The sequence below is a fragment of the Drosophila grimshawi genome, unplaced genomic scaffold, assembly GCF_018153295.1.
Source record: "Drosophila grimshawi isolate 15287-2541.00 unplaced genomic scaffold, ASM1815329v1 contig_1369, whole genome shotgun sequence".
In the NCBI taxonomy this organism is placed as follows: Eukaryota; Metazoa; Arthropoda; class Insecta; order Diptera; family Drosophilidae; genus Drosophila; species Drosophila grimshawi.
This window is the reverse complement of record NW_025062891.1, coordinates 347603-361471: the sequence shown is the minus strand read 5'-3', so window position 1 is coordinate 361471 and position 13869 is coordinate 347603. Positions and strand designations below refer to the sequence as shown.

Genomic DNA, 13869 nt, shown 5'->3' with positions numbered 1-13869 from the left:
ATAATCAATAATATTACCTATATTATTAATTGTTTGCCTATGATAAGATCAAACATTCAAGGAAAACTGCTTTCAATTTTATATTTTATATCAAGATTTGGGTCGCTGATAAAAATCAAGTATATTAAGTAGTTTAAAGCGGTAAACGATATTGTTGTTATTACAAAGTGAAAACATAGTTAAAGTTAAGTGCGTTGGCTGTTAACAACAACGCATATAAGTAAGTTAAGTGAGCAGCTCAAAGGCCTACACACAATATGCAATATATGGGCGACTAGCTATAAGTACAGCAACACCTACCCATTCAAAGTGATTTTTTTTGCTGACAAATGGAGGCTGAGTTGAGCTGAAGTGAGTTGGGCTCTATCTTTGGCCACGGCAGCAACAAAAAGAACAATAGCATTGCCAATTGACGTCACACAGTTGTTGTAAGCTGTAAGCATACCTTTGACTTTTATGTTTGCCTCTTGTGCCACCAACACCAACACCAACAGCAACTAACAATCTAAACTGACCTTGTGGCGAGCGCTAAGAAAAATTGTTAAATCGATTAAAGGCAAAGTTTTTAGCCATGGCAAGAAAGAAAACCACAGCAGCCTGATAATGTCAGACAGTCAATCACTGGCTATATAACACACTGCACATACATTCTTCTATATATACATATATAGTCTTTGTGGTTCGATGCAAAGTGCAAAGTTTTGCAATCAGTCGAAGTCAAAAGTTTGTGGCCGTTACTATGAAAGTTTTTCTAATTAGCAAGCATTTGCCAGAGTGAGTGATTTGTCGAGGTGTCATCAAAAGCACCAGCTGCACGATGATTGACCAAAACTCGTCACAAGTGCTCACTCTCACTCTCTCTCTCCATCTCCATCTCTCTCTCTGTCTTCCTCTAGAGTATACTTTGCATATAGCTGTTGATAAGCATTAAATTAACTAAGTAAAAAGTTACGCAAATAATAAAGCGAACAACACAGCAGCTAAATAGGCAGAGGAGCGGCGAGGGTAGAGCAAATTGCGTCAAGTAGTCAAATTTTGATAACTTTTTCAGGCCAGAAGCAAACTGGCTAGCTAGCTACGGCTAGCTAGCATACATAAAAGCCAAACAGCCTAGAATCACTGTTTGCAAATGAGATTAAAATTGAGTCGGCGACTGGATCAGAAAATCATAGAAATTGTGTTTATTGCCTCATTTTTAGCTGCTTTGTGCGTAGGCGTCTCTTCTCCCTCTTCACTTGTGGCATGACTCTTGCTCTCGTTTTTTTTGCTATGGTGCATCACTTTTTTTTATGAAATAAATATGTTTGCATATAATATATGAGAATATACATATTTTTGGAAATTTATGCGTTTCATAAAAGAACAAAAGACAAACAAAATACGCATAAAATATACGTGTTATTGTGTACGAGAGGGTTGATTTATAAGTCTGCCAATATCTATGTATATATACACTCAGAAAAAGAATGACAGGGTAAATTTTTAAATTGATTATATTACATTTTTACGGCTACTCGAACCCGTAGACAACATCTTAAACAGTTGGAGAGAACATTTCATAGACTGCAGCATACATTTTCATTGGAAATTCATTTGATACTGTTTGCTTTCGCGAAAAAGCTTAGAAAAAAATGTATGCTAACCGCCATTAAAAGAAGAACCTATTGATTTCAAAGTAATTAAGTAAGAAAGTGGCTAAATTCCGAGAACTGGGCTACAAATTGCTATCCTAATCATTCCCTTTACCAGATCAAGTTGCAAACGTTTTTTTTTTTTTCTTTTCGTGTTGTGAGAAAATTGCAAATATGTTTTCATATTAGAAGTTTAGTTGAACGAAGGTGAAGAGCAACAATGCACAAAGTTAAGAAACCTTGAACCCTATTGAGTTTAAAATGCGAACGTTTGTTCCTCCAAACAATGGGATATTTTAATGGAAAAGGTCTGTGAAAGCTGTATGGAAAGACCCTCGTGCAAGTACTCGTAAATTTAGAAACATTTTGTAAGTGGAACGATGACACAAAGTCTAATTTACTGCTAATAAAAAAAAAAACGCGACGAAATAAATGCTGACAGCGTTACTCACAAGTAGCAGCAACGGCGCAGCAGCAGCATCGGGAGAAATAATAATAATAAAAAAAAAAAAGTGGCAAACACAATTTCAATTCAATTTTTTTTCTTTCTTTTGGTCGCCGCCGTCAACGACGAACACGGCTAAACTGTCAAAACGGGTGTCAAAGATGGTAGGCAGGGGCGGGCGGATGTTGATGGTGTGCAACATATCGATTGACAAGCTGAGCATATTGACAGTCCATGCATTGTCATATTGGCATGTCGGCCAAGTAGATATCGTAAGTTAATTGGCTTTTAAAAGTCATTTAGTGTTTGCTGTTAGCTGTTGGCTGTTGTCGTCTCCCAGCGCGTACAACACGACGTATGCGCAATCTGTTTTTGGCTCTATGCTTGGGCTTTGGCTTGCTTAAATGTGTCAGCAAATTGCTTTGGGGATTGGCCAACTCACGTGCTTGGCTTGCTTGCTTATCAGCCAATATATAAATAACACAAAATAGTGTCTAAGGAAATTTATCTACTTTGTACTCTTATCACTAGTTGCTGCGTTCCGTGTGTGCGTTTGTGTGTGTGTGTGAATTGTTATTTAATATTTAAACAATGAGTTTGCCTTGAAATCTACCTAATATATGTATATATATCCATACGTATATCTATATTTGATTGCTTAAAATTCAACAAAAACTATACGTAGGCATTATAGGTACATAGTGATTTGGTGACTATTTTTGAAGGACAACAAGAGGACGAAAGCAGAGCAGCAGGTAACCACAATTGAGCTGTTTCCAATCAGATAAATTATTCTAGAATTCGAGGCTGTAGCGTTAAAGAAGCACTCTATAAAAGAACAAATAGCTCTGGCGTGGACTCTATTAAAATGTAATAGAGCTTCAAGCCTCATTTCCTTTTGTGTGACCCAACAAAAGCGGAAAGGTGAAGGGGCCGTGTGCGGTCTGCAGTTGTCTACTCAATGGAGCAGTCAAAGAGGATTATGTTTTAGACATGCTGCCTGAATGGAAGCAGTAAGGTAAATTTCATTAAGAACATGTATTTAATATTGAAAATTTAAAAAGATGTCCTTCAATTTTTCCATAACATGTAATATGTTTTGGTGTTTGCAGAAAAACGAGCAAATTAATCGAAAGGGAATATATTTATTAGTGGAAAGCAGATTATAATCAGTTAGAAAGTAATACATTGTTCTTTTTTCTCTTGATTTGCCTTGCTGCAAATAGCTAATTAAAATTGAAGGGAGTTTGCTATTTTTTTCAGTTTTAATACTTGCAAGAGCAATAAATTTTTACACGTTCTGTTTTTTTGTTGGCTTTTATCTATTAGCCCAGTCACAAAGCGGCTAATTGTTAAGTGCTTGCAACGAATTCGCGCCAACATAAAGGGAAAATGCCACAGAAATTTGTTGGAAATATTGATGAGCTTTGATAATTGTGTGTCTACTGTTGGCTTTCGGTTGTGTGTATGGGGTAGGTGAAGAAGGGAAGAGGAGGTGTGTGTGTGTGGCAGGGAGTCCCGAACTGTTGACGTCCGCAGAAGGTCGTTGCTTTTATTGGCCAACTTGATGTTTGTTTTTGGCTTTTTTGTTTTCGGTATCGGGGCAATTAAACAGATTTTCATTTTCTTACGAAATGTTTTTTGAACATCTTTTCAAATATATATGTACATATATATATCTTTTTTTTTGTTGTGAATGTTTTTTATGATTATTGCTTGAGAAAAAGAAAATATAATCAATATAAGTTTGAATGTAGCATTTTTTTTTTTTTTTTTGATGATTGTGGTTTATTTATTTATTTATTTGGCCAACTCCTACGCAATAAAAAAAAGCAACAATATGATGACAAACTCATGAATAACAAATTGCAAACTAAGCACATTATTTGTGAATCATTTTGAATCATTTCACGGTTCGTGTGAATATTTACAAATAATTAATCATGGTTAGAAATTTGAGTTTGACGTCACGCGTCTTAAAGCCATTTAATGTGTCTGACTTGGAAGCCAGTCAAATTAGGCAAAGAAAGCGTTTTGTTTCTCGTTCAGTTTGCCAGACTAATTAATAACACTAAGTTTAGTTAAGTTGCGTTAAGTTCGTTAAATTCATTGAACAAACTTTGGCATTGGTTTGCGCAAAATTCTATTAAGCCCCACTACGCATTAGCTTTTTGGCCAGGTAACAACAAGCACACGTACACACACACACACACACACATAGACAGAGTCAGGTCAAAAAGTATTGCGCATACGCCATGTACTTAGCTCTAATTTAGCAGCGATTTTGCTTATGGCCAAAATTGTGTTCGTTCGTCTTTGAGCTTTTGTTTATTTAGCGCAATGCTAAAATTTTCTTTTCTGTTCGGGCGTTGCTTCTATTTTTGGCCCCGCAGCTATGGTAAACTTTACGCCGAAATTAATTTGCATATGCGCCGAGGAGTTCAACCAAAAGTTGATGTTGATGTTGATTTTGTTAGGGAAGCGTTGCAGATAAATCATCAGAACGAAAGTGAACCAAAAAAAAAAAAAGGAAGCAAGACAAAACAAAACATTTTCATCGGCACTCGGACAATATTTCCACCTGCCTGAAAAGCGATTTAAAATTTTATTATTTTCTTTGTTAGATACGCATGAGCCGACCAAATGAAATAATACATAAATTGAGACGAGAGCAATTCGTAAGACAGAGCAAAAAATACTACAACGAAAAGGAAAAAAGAGCGCGAGTGAATTGAACGCTGAAAGAAATGAAAAAGTAATAAAGGCAATAATAACAAAAGCAACCTACAGAAAAAAAAAAGGTATTGTTCTTGTCTCCATGATGGGATTTTCACGTGCAACATGAAAAAAATGTAGAAGATGAACAAGAGGAAGGCCAACAACAAAACCCTTGTCAATGGCAAAGCCAGCAAAACACCTACACACACACACACACACACACAGGTACACACAGGCACTCGCACACATTGAGTAACAGAAGCTCCTTTTGCCTGTCAATAAAAATGCCTTTGAGCCACAGCAAGATAAAAACTTTTCATGACTTATTACGAGAACCTCCGATTCAAATTCACTCCCCACATAATTAAAGCTAAACAGTAGAAAATTTTGGTATCAAATATATGCTCTCTTTCTCTCTCTTTCTCTCCTTCTCTCCTTCTCTCTGCATGATCCTCAGCTGCTTCATTATGCAAATGAAAAGGGAGAGCGAAAAACAAAAATTGGCATAAAAACCAAGCTCTTTATGAGCTTAACGCATGCTGTACGCTCTTAATTACCGGTCGCCAGCCGCAAAAGGGAAGCTGCGTTCCGGGCTACGGGCACCGGGATACCGTTAAGCTTCAATAATGTATTACGTTCATCTGCAAAGTCCTCTAACGCAATCAATAAAGCATCAGCACCCGTCGCAGCCCGACGGCAAAATGAAACAAAACAACAAAGTAAAAAAAAGGAGCGCGAAATGAAACGTGCGAACATGCAAGGAATCTGGCTTACATGATGCCCAGAACTAAGGAAAAGAGCGACTGACAAAAAGAGAGACAGAGAGGTTAGAGAGACCAAGAGAGAGAGAGAGAGGGAGAGAGAGAGGAAGATGTAGCTGGTAGCCGTAGGCTATTGAATTGTATATATAAGCTACACAAGTATTTGCTCTGTCCCATTTCCACCGCCCATTTGCACGCTCCCCCTCTTTCCCTCACTCCCATGTTGAGTACGTATCCATTCCCACCCGTTCCTATTCGCATTCCTGGGGAGGGGAGCAAGTACGTCACCAGCTGGTCGCTGCTTGGAATTGTGTGCGCGTGATTAACGTGACACGCTGACCCCTCCTCGCTAATGTTGATAGATGAAGCAAGTTTGACGGATGTGTGCATGTGTGTCATGTGTGTACATGTGTGTGTGTGTGTGTGTGTGGATGAATTAAGAAAGCCCTTATGTATCAAGTGTACTGGCATTATTCACTTAAGGTAAAAAACAAATTCGCTTTATTTGCTTATCAAGTAAAGCGGGGCACCCTTGGTAGATACTATTGATAAGCGTAAGTATGAAATATTTAATCGCAGAACAGCAGAAAGAAAGAAAACAAAACGTAAAAACAACAACAAAGCATTCCACTCACCTGACTTTGACGCTGCGCTTCTGCTGCTGCTGCTAAACCACAAAACGAAACGATAATTGTCTCTCTGTCTCTCTCTCTCTCGCTCGCTCGCACACACAAACACAGAGTGTCTCTCAGTTGCTGGTCGCCACACACTCTGGCTTTTTACTTCTTACGATTGTTGCTTTTGTTGTTGCTGCTGCTGCTATGGGCTAAAACCAAATTTAATTTGTTACTCTTATTTGGGTTTATCGGAGGGCGCACAGGCGAAGGCGAAGGCGAACGCAAAGGCGAAGGCGACGGCGAAGTTGCTGTCGAAGTTGAAGGCTCGTACGGCGAAATCAAAGCTTTAAATTCTGCTACTGAACCGTTGCTGCGCTGCTTATACTGCTGCTGTCGTTTATATGTTTTTTTGTGTGGTGTGGCTTTGATGTTTCAAACAAATATTTTATTAGATTTGATTGAAAATGAGAGTCTGCTACGGTTACACACACACACCCACACACACACTCTCTCCGCGCATACAAATTTTCAAAACGAGTACAACTAATTTACCGTTATTTCATTTCGAGTTCAGTCAATAATTGCAATTAGTCCAATAAGATTGCGGTTTATTTATTCTAATACAAAATGTGAAGTTGTTAAACTGGTAACAAAAAAACCAAAGCAACAATAGCAAAAGGTTGTTGTATAATTTGTATTTTGGCAGTGTAATTGTTTAATTAATCGTATGTGCGTGTGTGTGTGTTAAATAAACATTGAATACTCTCAGCAATTTGTTGAGTCTGTATTTTCTGCACACACATACACAAACATAGATTCATAAGGTATTTATGTGTGTACACGTGTAGGTAGATATGTGTATGTGTGTGAGTGTGAGTGTGTCCACGTATCGCTCATTTACGTGTATTGTTTATTTGCACTTGTGCTTTATGCTTTTTTGTTGGGCCTGTCTACTAGTAAAGCAATTGCTCTCTGTTTCTTTCTCTCACCTCTCTTTTCTCTTCTCTGCTTGCACAACTCCCCCCCACACACACACACACAACCACATGAGTTCACCTGCTGCTCTGATTGGCATTTGCTTTATTTAAAAGCATCGATGACCGTGACCCGATTGGGGCAATTGCATTTCGATACCTTGCACTCCAACCGATACTCCAATTCGATTAGCCGCAATTGCCAATCAGTGCGAGTAAATTCCTTGTGTTTACAATCCTTTTTTATTTCAATTGATTTGCACAACTAATTAATGAACGATTGCATTGATTAAGTAATAGGGCTCACACAACCATCCACACACCCACACTCTCCCACACACAGACACACAATTGTCTGTCTATCGCAATCGCAATGTGATAAACTGATTAGCGGCATATTAAGTACAGCAGTCACTCGGTAAGTATTACTTTAAGTACAGTAGTCACTCGTTGAGTACAGTGGTCACTATGCACACTCTGTAATCTTAAGTACAGTGGTCTCTCTGTTAGTGTTATTCAAAGTACAGTGGTCTCGCTGTTATTTTAGTTTTAGAATTATTTTAAGTACAGTGTATACCCTGTAAGCAATTACATTTCTCAAAAATCTTGAAATTTGATATACTTTTATTTACTTTATTTTTGTCTAATATCTACTTACAAATTGTAAACGAGGTGACCACAGTGCTGTTAAATAAACTTTTCCAACCGGCACTTAAGCTCAACACCCACAACTAATCCTCCCGCTTCTCTCCCCCACACTCACCTACATCATCATTTTTGACCAATGCTTTTGCTCGTCTAAGGCGAGTCTAAGCGCTTTGCGTTTATTGATTGTCCCCCTCCCCAACCACCTCCCCCTCAGTCCGTAGAGCGAGCAAACGAATGTTTTGCCCCAACAGGCGTCCCCAAAAACCTTGCCAACGAAAGCAACAACAACAGCAGCAGCAAGGCTGGCAAAAGTGATAGGTAAATTTTTGTATGTATATTTTTTTTTTAGTGGGAGCCTGCCGACTGTCGACTGCTGACTGCCGACTGCTGACTGTCGACTGCTGCCCACCACCTGCCTGAAAGCCCACCCGTCCCCATTCGCCTCCTCGCCCACACTCCTCGTGCATATCGCGCCCTCGTTTTTTATTACGCGCACATTTTCTACATACACTTCTTGATTTTTGCTTCTTGCTTCACAATCGAGACGACAAAATTTGTAAGGTGAATTTTCGTTTAGCGATTTTTTAATTTATTTTTCTTCTTTTTTTTTTGGTAAAATAGTTAGCACTGTTTTTATGAATTTTGGTGTGAGTAATTAGTTTTCAAGTTTTGAACGCACGCATTGCCCGATATCCGAGAGAATATATCTACCACTGGCGACGAGGGCACACGTTACTATAATACTGAAACTCGGATTCTGATTGGGCTGACTCGATACATTTTGTCAGCCGGTATCGGCGGTATCGGTTCGCCAGCCAGCGATGCCACTCCGTTGGAAAATGCGTGCAATAAACTGTGACGTCACACAGTGTGAACATATTTTGAGCTAGTTGGCAACGCGACTGTTCAAAGCTGTAAGTAAATTAAATCTTGTTTCTCGTTTCTTCTCCTTACGCACACTCGTGTGCAATGGGAATGATCAAAAACCATAGTAACTTTCGCCTTAGCATTTTCGTTGACAAAATCGTCAGAATTCACTTAAATTATTGTCAGCGGCCTACATATCGATGAGTTTTCAACATCGCAACCTTATTTGCCCATCACTATCCACACCACAATCCATTCTTGGAGCGAGCCGTCGAATCGGATAAAAATATTTATTTATTTCGCACCGAAATCAAAACTAAAACTAACTGCAATTATATACGCTAAATTGATCCCAACAATCAGGCGATGGCTGTGCAATAACAAACGAGATGCATAACATGACTTCCAGTTAGATTTAATCACTTTCACTCTTGCCACAGCTGAGAAATCATCGCGGGAGAAAGACAAAAAAAAGAAGAGAAAAAAGCAAAAGTGAAGAAAATACAAAAAAAAAAATCCTAAACTGCTCCAATGAGTGTTCGTCTTCTGTTTGTGGGCAATTAACTGGCTGTGATTCACTTGGCCAAGGGGCAAGTGAGCAACAGCAACAAGGACAACAGGAACAACGAGAACAACAACAATAATATACAAAAATACACTGTGAGAAAAGATCAGTGGGAATAGCATGGGCAACGAGGACATTCATCGACGCCGGCAGACACCTTGCGGCTGCTGCATGTCCGTATTCAAGTGGATACCCGTCCTCTTCATATTCGCCGTCATCGGCTGGTCCTACTACGCCTACGTGGTGGAGCTATGTGTTCGTGAGTAGCAGCAACTCTCCCATTCCCCTCCCAATCTTCAGGCATTAATTCCCCCTTCGCCCTTCGCAGTGAACACGGAGAATCGCATTGCGATGGTATTTATGCTGTTGTTTTACCATGTTGCCCTCGTTCTATTTCTCTGGTCGTATTGGCAAACCATTAACACATCGGTCGGCCGCGTGCCGGATCTGGTAAGTGCACCTCCACCCCTCGCCACCCGCCTCGCGTTAGTGATTCATCCACGGCTATTGTGGCTGATAAGGGCCACTGAGGCGATAACAGCAATTAAGCATTGGGCAGCAAATTTCTAGTCTCACTAGTCACAAATCATTGCTATGATATATAAAAAACCGACGAATAATATATTGAAAATCTTACATTTCAGTGGCGCATACCAGACGAGGAAGTGAATCATCTGTTTCGAGCTGACAACACGGAGACACAAAAGCGGATTTTAAACAACTTTGCACGCAATTTGCCAGTCACAAATCGGTGAGTTTTTGCTGGCAGAGAGATAAGAGTTGTGCTCGGCTTGTCGAAGTGCTTCTGCACTTGATATGCTTCCCCTTTACAGAAGGTGGAATAATTGCGAACTAATGTTCTTACTACATATTACATCCACAGCACAATGAATGGCTCTGTGCGGTTCTGCGAGAAGTGCAAGATCATCAAACCGGATCGATCGCATCATTGCAGCGTCTGCAGTTGCTGTGTGCTCAAAATGGATCATCATTGTCCCTGGGTGAACAATTGCGTTAACTTTAACAACTACAAGTTTTTCGTATTGTTCTTGGGCTATGCTCTGATCTACTGTCTGTATGTTGCTCTAACTACGCTGCATGATTTCGTACAGTTCTGGAAGGTAAGTTGCCCAAAGGCACTACGTCAATCCATGCACAGAAGCTTGTATATTATTATATATTTATGAGTGTGTTTTGTGTATTAACATGCTGTAATTAACCTATATAATATATGTATATATGTGTGTGTAAGAAAACCCAATTGATTGCTATTGATGTCTTGAAACAGGGTCAGCTTACCGGCACCGGAATGGGTCGCTTTCACATACTCTTCTTGTTCTTCATATCGATCATGTTTGCCATTAGTTTGGTGAGCCTGTTTGGATATCACATCTACCTGGTGCTCGTCAATCGCACCACATTGGGTAAGTCACACAATTTATATATTTATTTATATATTTCATTTACATTTAATCCTTAAACAGAGGCTTTTCGAGCGCCCATCTTTCGTGTTGGGGGACCGGATAAGAATGGCTATAATCTGGGTCGTTATGCCAATTTCTGCGAGGTCTTTGGCGATAAATGGGAGCTCTGGTTTCTGCCCGTATTCACCAGGTATGCAAATCATACAACTCAATCATTTAATCGTTGATCAGTTCTGCACTCTCTGAAGAAACAAATCAGCTCAACCTGATCTTTAGTTGTTGTTTTTGTGTGTATTTTGTTTTAATTCCAATTATGCTGTGCATCGCTTTTTCCCTCAATCTTTTTGTTTATTATTTATTTATTTTTTTTTTTACTATTTTCCACCATTTGGCAAAATTGAGGCTTGTTGCAAATTAATCTCGGAGCTTTCGAATGTGTTGTGCACCTAACTAATTACACCCATTGTCCCTTTAAAAAAAACATTGTTTTTCATTTCGTAATACAAAACTCTTAAAATAAGTCGCGTTAAACTTGTGTAAATCTTTCGGGAAACAAAAACAATTGTAAATGTTATCTTTGATTTATGTAAATCTTATTTAGTATGTAAGCAATAACCAAGATCGCTACTAAATTGGGTCAATTAGCAATTAGTATACACAGAGCAACATGGATAATCAACCATAAGCGATTATCATAGTTATAATTTGGATTATCCTTGCAGATACATTAATATTGAGGCTCTCAGTGAAGCAAATTGTTTTCCAAACTAAAAAAGAAGCGTTCTTCTATTGAAAGAAATGTGAATAAAACTATTGAATTTAGTATTATTATGTTCAGTAAAATTTCAATGTGTCTGCAAGGATATTTAATGTTCGGCAAACCGAAGATAACACATTTTTTCGATTAAGATCTTGCGGTTGGCTCTCAAAAATAGTTCTTAGAGCATAGCAAGCATTGCGAGAAAGACTGTGACTAATTATTTCGAAAGCTGCTGCTAACAAAAATGCTTCCTAAAATCACACAAGCCACAACCACAAGACTCTTCAAGATTTATAAACTAAACCGTATAAAGTGCAAATTCTAATAACATCATCAACAACAACAACAACAAAATGCAACTAACCATAAATCAAAAACAAAACAAAAACGCTTTCTGTTTCAATTTCTGTTAACCGAATACAAAACTTTTGCTTATTCACTCACAATTCAAAAACGACACTCACAAACTGTGATTAGTAAGGGTGATGGATTGAGCTACCCTACGGCCAACGAGCAAATGGGGAACGGCAACGCCAACGGTCAGCGCTATGAGGCCATGGGCCAAACAACAACAGCAACAACAGCAAACGTCGGCAGCAACAGGTTAGAGGGGCAACCAACAGATAAGTTGATTGAAGCTATTCCACTCAATAATCATCATCCTCACGTGGAGCTAGAGAACGGTCAATCATCTAGCAACAATCATCCACTTATCCCGTCTAGTCAAATCATTGTCAACGTTGAGCAAGCAGCAGCGAAATTGGATCCCAATCACCACTCCGGCACTGCCATCGATATGATCGGTGATCGGATGGCGCCTTTCACAGCCAAGGAAACAAACGGCGCACCACCATCGAGTCCTGCCAACCACATCGTGTAAAAACAATGCATTCAATTTATAGCCAGAGTAGCAAGCAAGTTCCCAAGATGTGTTGTGTTAGCTGCCAGTGCTTTGTTAATGTTTATTTAATATACTCGTAAGTTGTATGAAGGACCTAAGCGATAATGATGTATATCTTTAAAATGTATAACAAATGTATACCTGTAGCTCTGCTTGCCCCGATACCTATCCAGGAAGTCGAAGCAATGCCTACATATGTATATGTATGTATAGATATATATATATATATATTTATATTTCATGAGGTGTATTGCTTAAAGAGCACCCAACTTCTAATTGAATAACACGTAGGCTAATTGTTTTTGTTTACTCAAATGCCAGGCATTGTGGGAATATTGTAATATTGAAATTAATCGAAACATTTTGAAACATTTTTGGCAATACTAAGCGTTATCGTAGACATTAATATTGTAATTAGAGCAGGCGCATATTGAATATGGATTGGTCAATTAGCATATTACAAACACCTCATGAAATCGTAATTGTTTGATCCAATATACAATTATTGTAATGGACAACATAAGACTTGACAACATCATAGTAATACCAATACCAATACCTAAACAAATAACAAAATTACAAATGTTCGTAAAACTGAACCTCAACGTCAACCTGAATATAGCCCATAAAACATTTACACAACTCAATGAATTTCTACCTGGGGGCATTTTGATGCTTTTATTAACATTAATTAAGTAACTTATAGTATGGTAACCAATTAAGTAACTTTGTTTTTGGCCTAATTTTCTAGTTTTTAATTTTTGATATGACAATTTTTGTATTCTTGAAATTGAAATTCGTTTTCATTATTTGTACGCGCAAAGGATGACAAATATATAAAGTGCGTGAAAATGTGCAAATCGAAAAAGAAAAAAGAACCAGAAAAACACGCAGAGGTTTGTTTGATTGATTTGTTTTTCATTTGCCCGCCCGCCCAACAAGCCAACATGAAGTCTGAACTGTCAATATATATATATATATATATATTTTTTTTTTGCTTCTGATACTTTTCTGCACCGCACCAATTTTCTTGTAGACACACACACATCCACACACACATCGAACATCCATCAATTATTTAGGCACAAGCAAAACACACACAAATTCACCAAAACACTTTTTGTGATAATCTTGCAGAAATCATAATTTGATAAAAGAGATATTTAAAATTCATTTGTTTCTACTTTTTTTTTTTGTGGTTCAATATAATTATGGATAAATCTCATAGCTTTGGCGATGGCATTAGCTATCCCATACGACACCTTGAGGAGGATACCGAATCACTGTTGGGCTATCACAGCGACACGCGCATCGAGCTGGAGGAGGACTTCCTGCCAGAGGCGCGATTTCAGGACTCGATCATTCCATAGCTAATCATGGCCAGCGACAATGTGGCCACGTATTACATATAGATCTTTAGTCTTGTGCGACAAATACACATTCAGCATTTTCTTTATGTAAATAGGGCAGTCCGTAAGATATATATATATATATATATATATATATATATATATATATGTATACATTTATTTTGTATTAGTTTATATATTATGTTAAA

The 13869-nt window shown here is 38.3% G+C and overlaps 2 protein-coding genes across 4 annotated transcripts in view; one reads left to right on the top strand and one right to left on the bottom strand.

The window, feature by feature from the left end:
- Positions 1 to 8510, bottom strand: part of LOC6561329 (cAMP-dependent protein kinase type II regulatory subunit) — a 36799-nt gene extending 28289 nt beyond the window's left edge. Inside the window, exons 1-2 of one of the 2 annotated variants that reach the window (XM_032734795.2) lie at positions 8304 to 8510; positions 6191 to 6374 (exon numbers count right to left, since the gene is read on the bottom strand). The gene's annotated coding sequence lies outside the window, so the exon portion shown is untranslated. The remainder of the gene's footprint in view (positions 1 to 6190; positions 6375 to 8303) is intronic. The other variant, XM_032734794.1, reaches the window with a different exon arrangement.
- Positions 8511 to 8843: 333 nt separating this feature from the next.
- On the top strand, positions 8844 to 13783 carry LOC6561328 (palmitoyltransferase ZDHHC20-B). Of its 2 annotated transcripts, none has more exons than XM_032734302.1 (7): positions 8844 to 9485; positions 9555 to 9676; positions 9871 to 9977; positions 10110 to 10347; positions 10515 to 10650; positions 10711 to 10840; positions 13540 to 13783. In XM_032734302.1, exons 1-7 carry the CDS (start codon positions 9347 to 9349, stop codon positions 13679 to 13681), a joined length of 1014 nt encoding a protein of 337 aa, XP_032590193.1. In that variant the 5' UTR covers positions 8844 to 9346; the 3' UTR covers positions 13682 to 13783. The 2 variants fall into 2 exon arrangements, with proteins under 2 accessions (XP_032590193.1, XP_032590192.1); XM_032734301.1 differs by lacking the exon at positions 13540 to 13783 and adding an exon at positions 11888 to 12409 and having other exon boundaries at positions 8847 to 9485.
- Positions 13784 to 13869: the final 86 nt, after the last annotated feature.

Coding starts and splice junctions, on each gene's coding strand:
- LOC6561328 (XM_032734301.1), top strand. CDS start 9,347: ATGGGCAACGAGGACATTCATCGACGCCGGCAGACACCTTGCGGCTGC. Junction 10,348..10,514: donor ATTTCGTACAGTTCTGGAAG/GTAAGTTGCCCA, acceptor GTCTTGAAACAG/GGTCAGCTTACCGGCACCGG. Junction 10,841..11,887: donor TTTCTGCCCGTATTCACCAG/GTATGCAAATCA, acceptor AACTGTGATTAG/TAAGGGTGATGGATTGAGCT.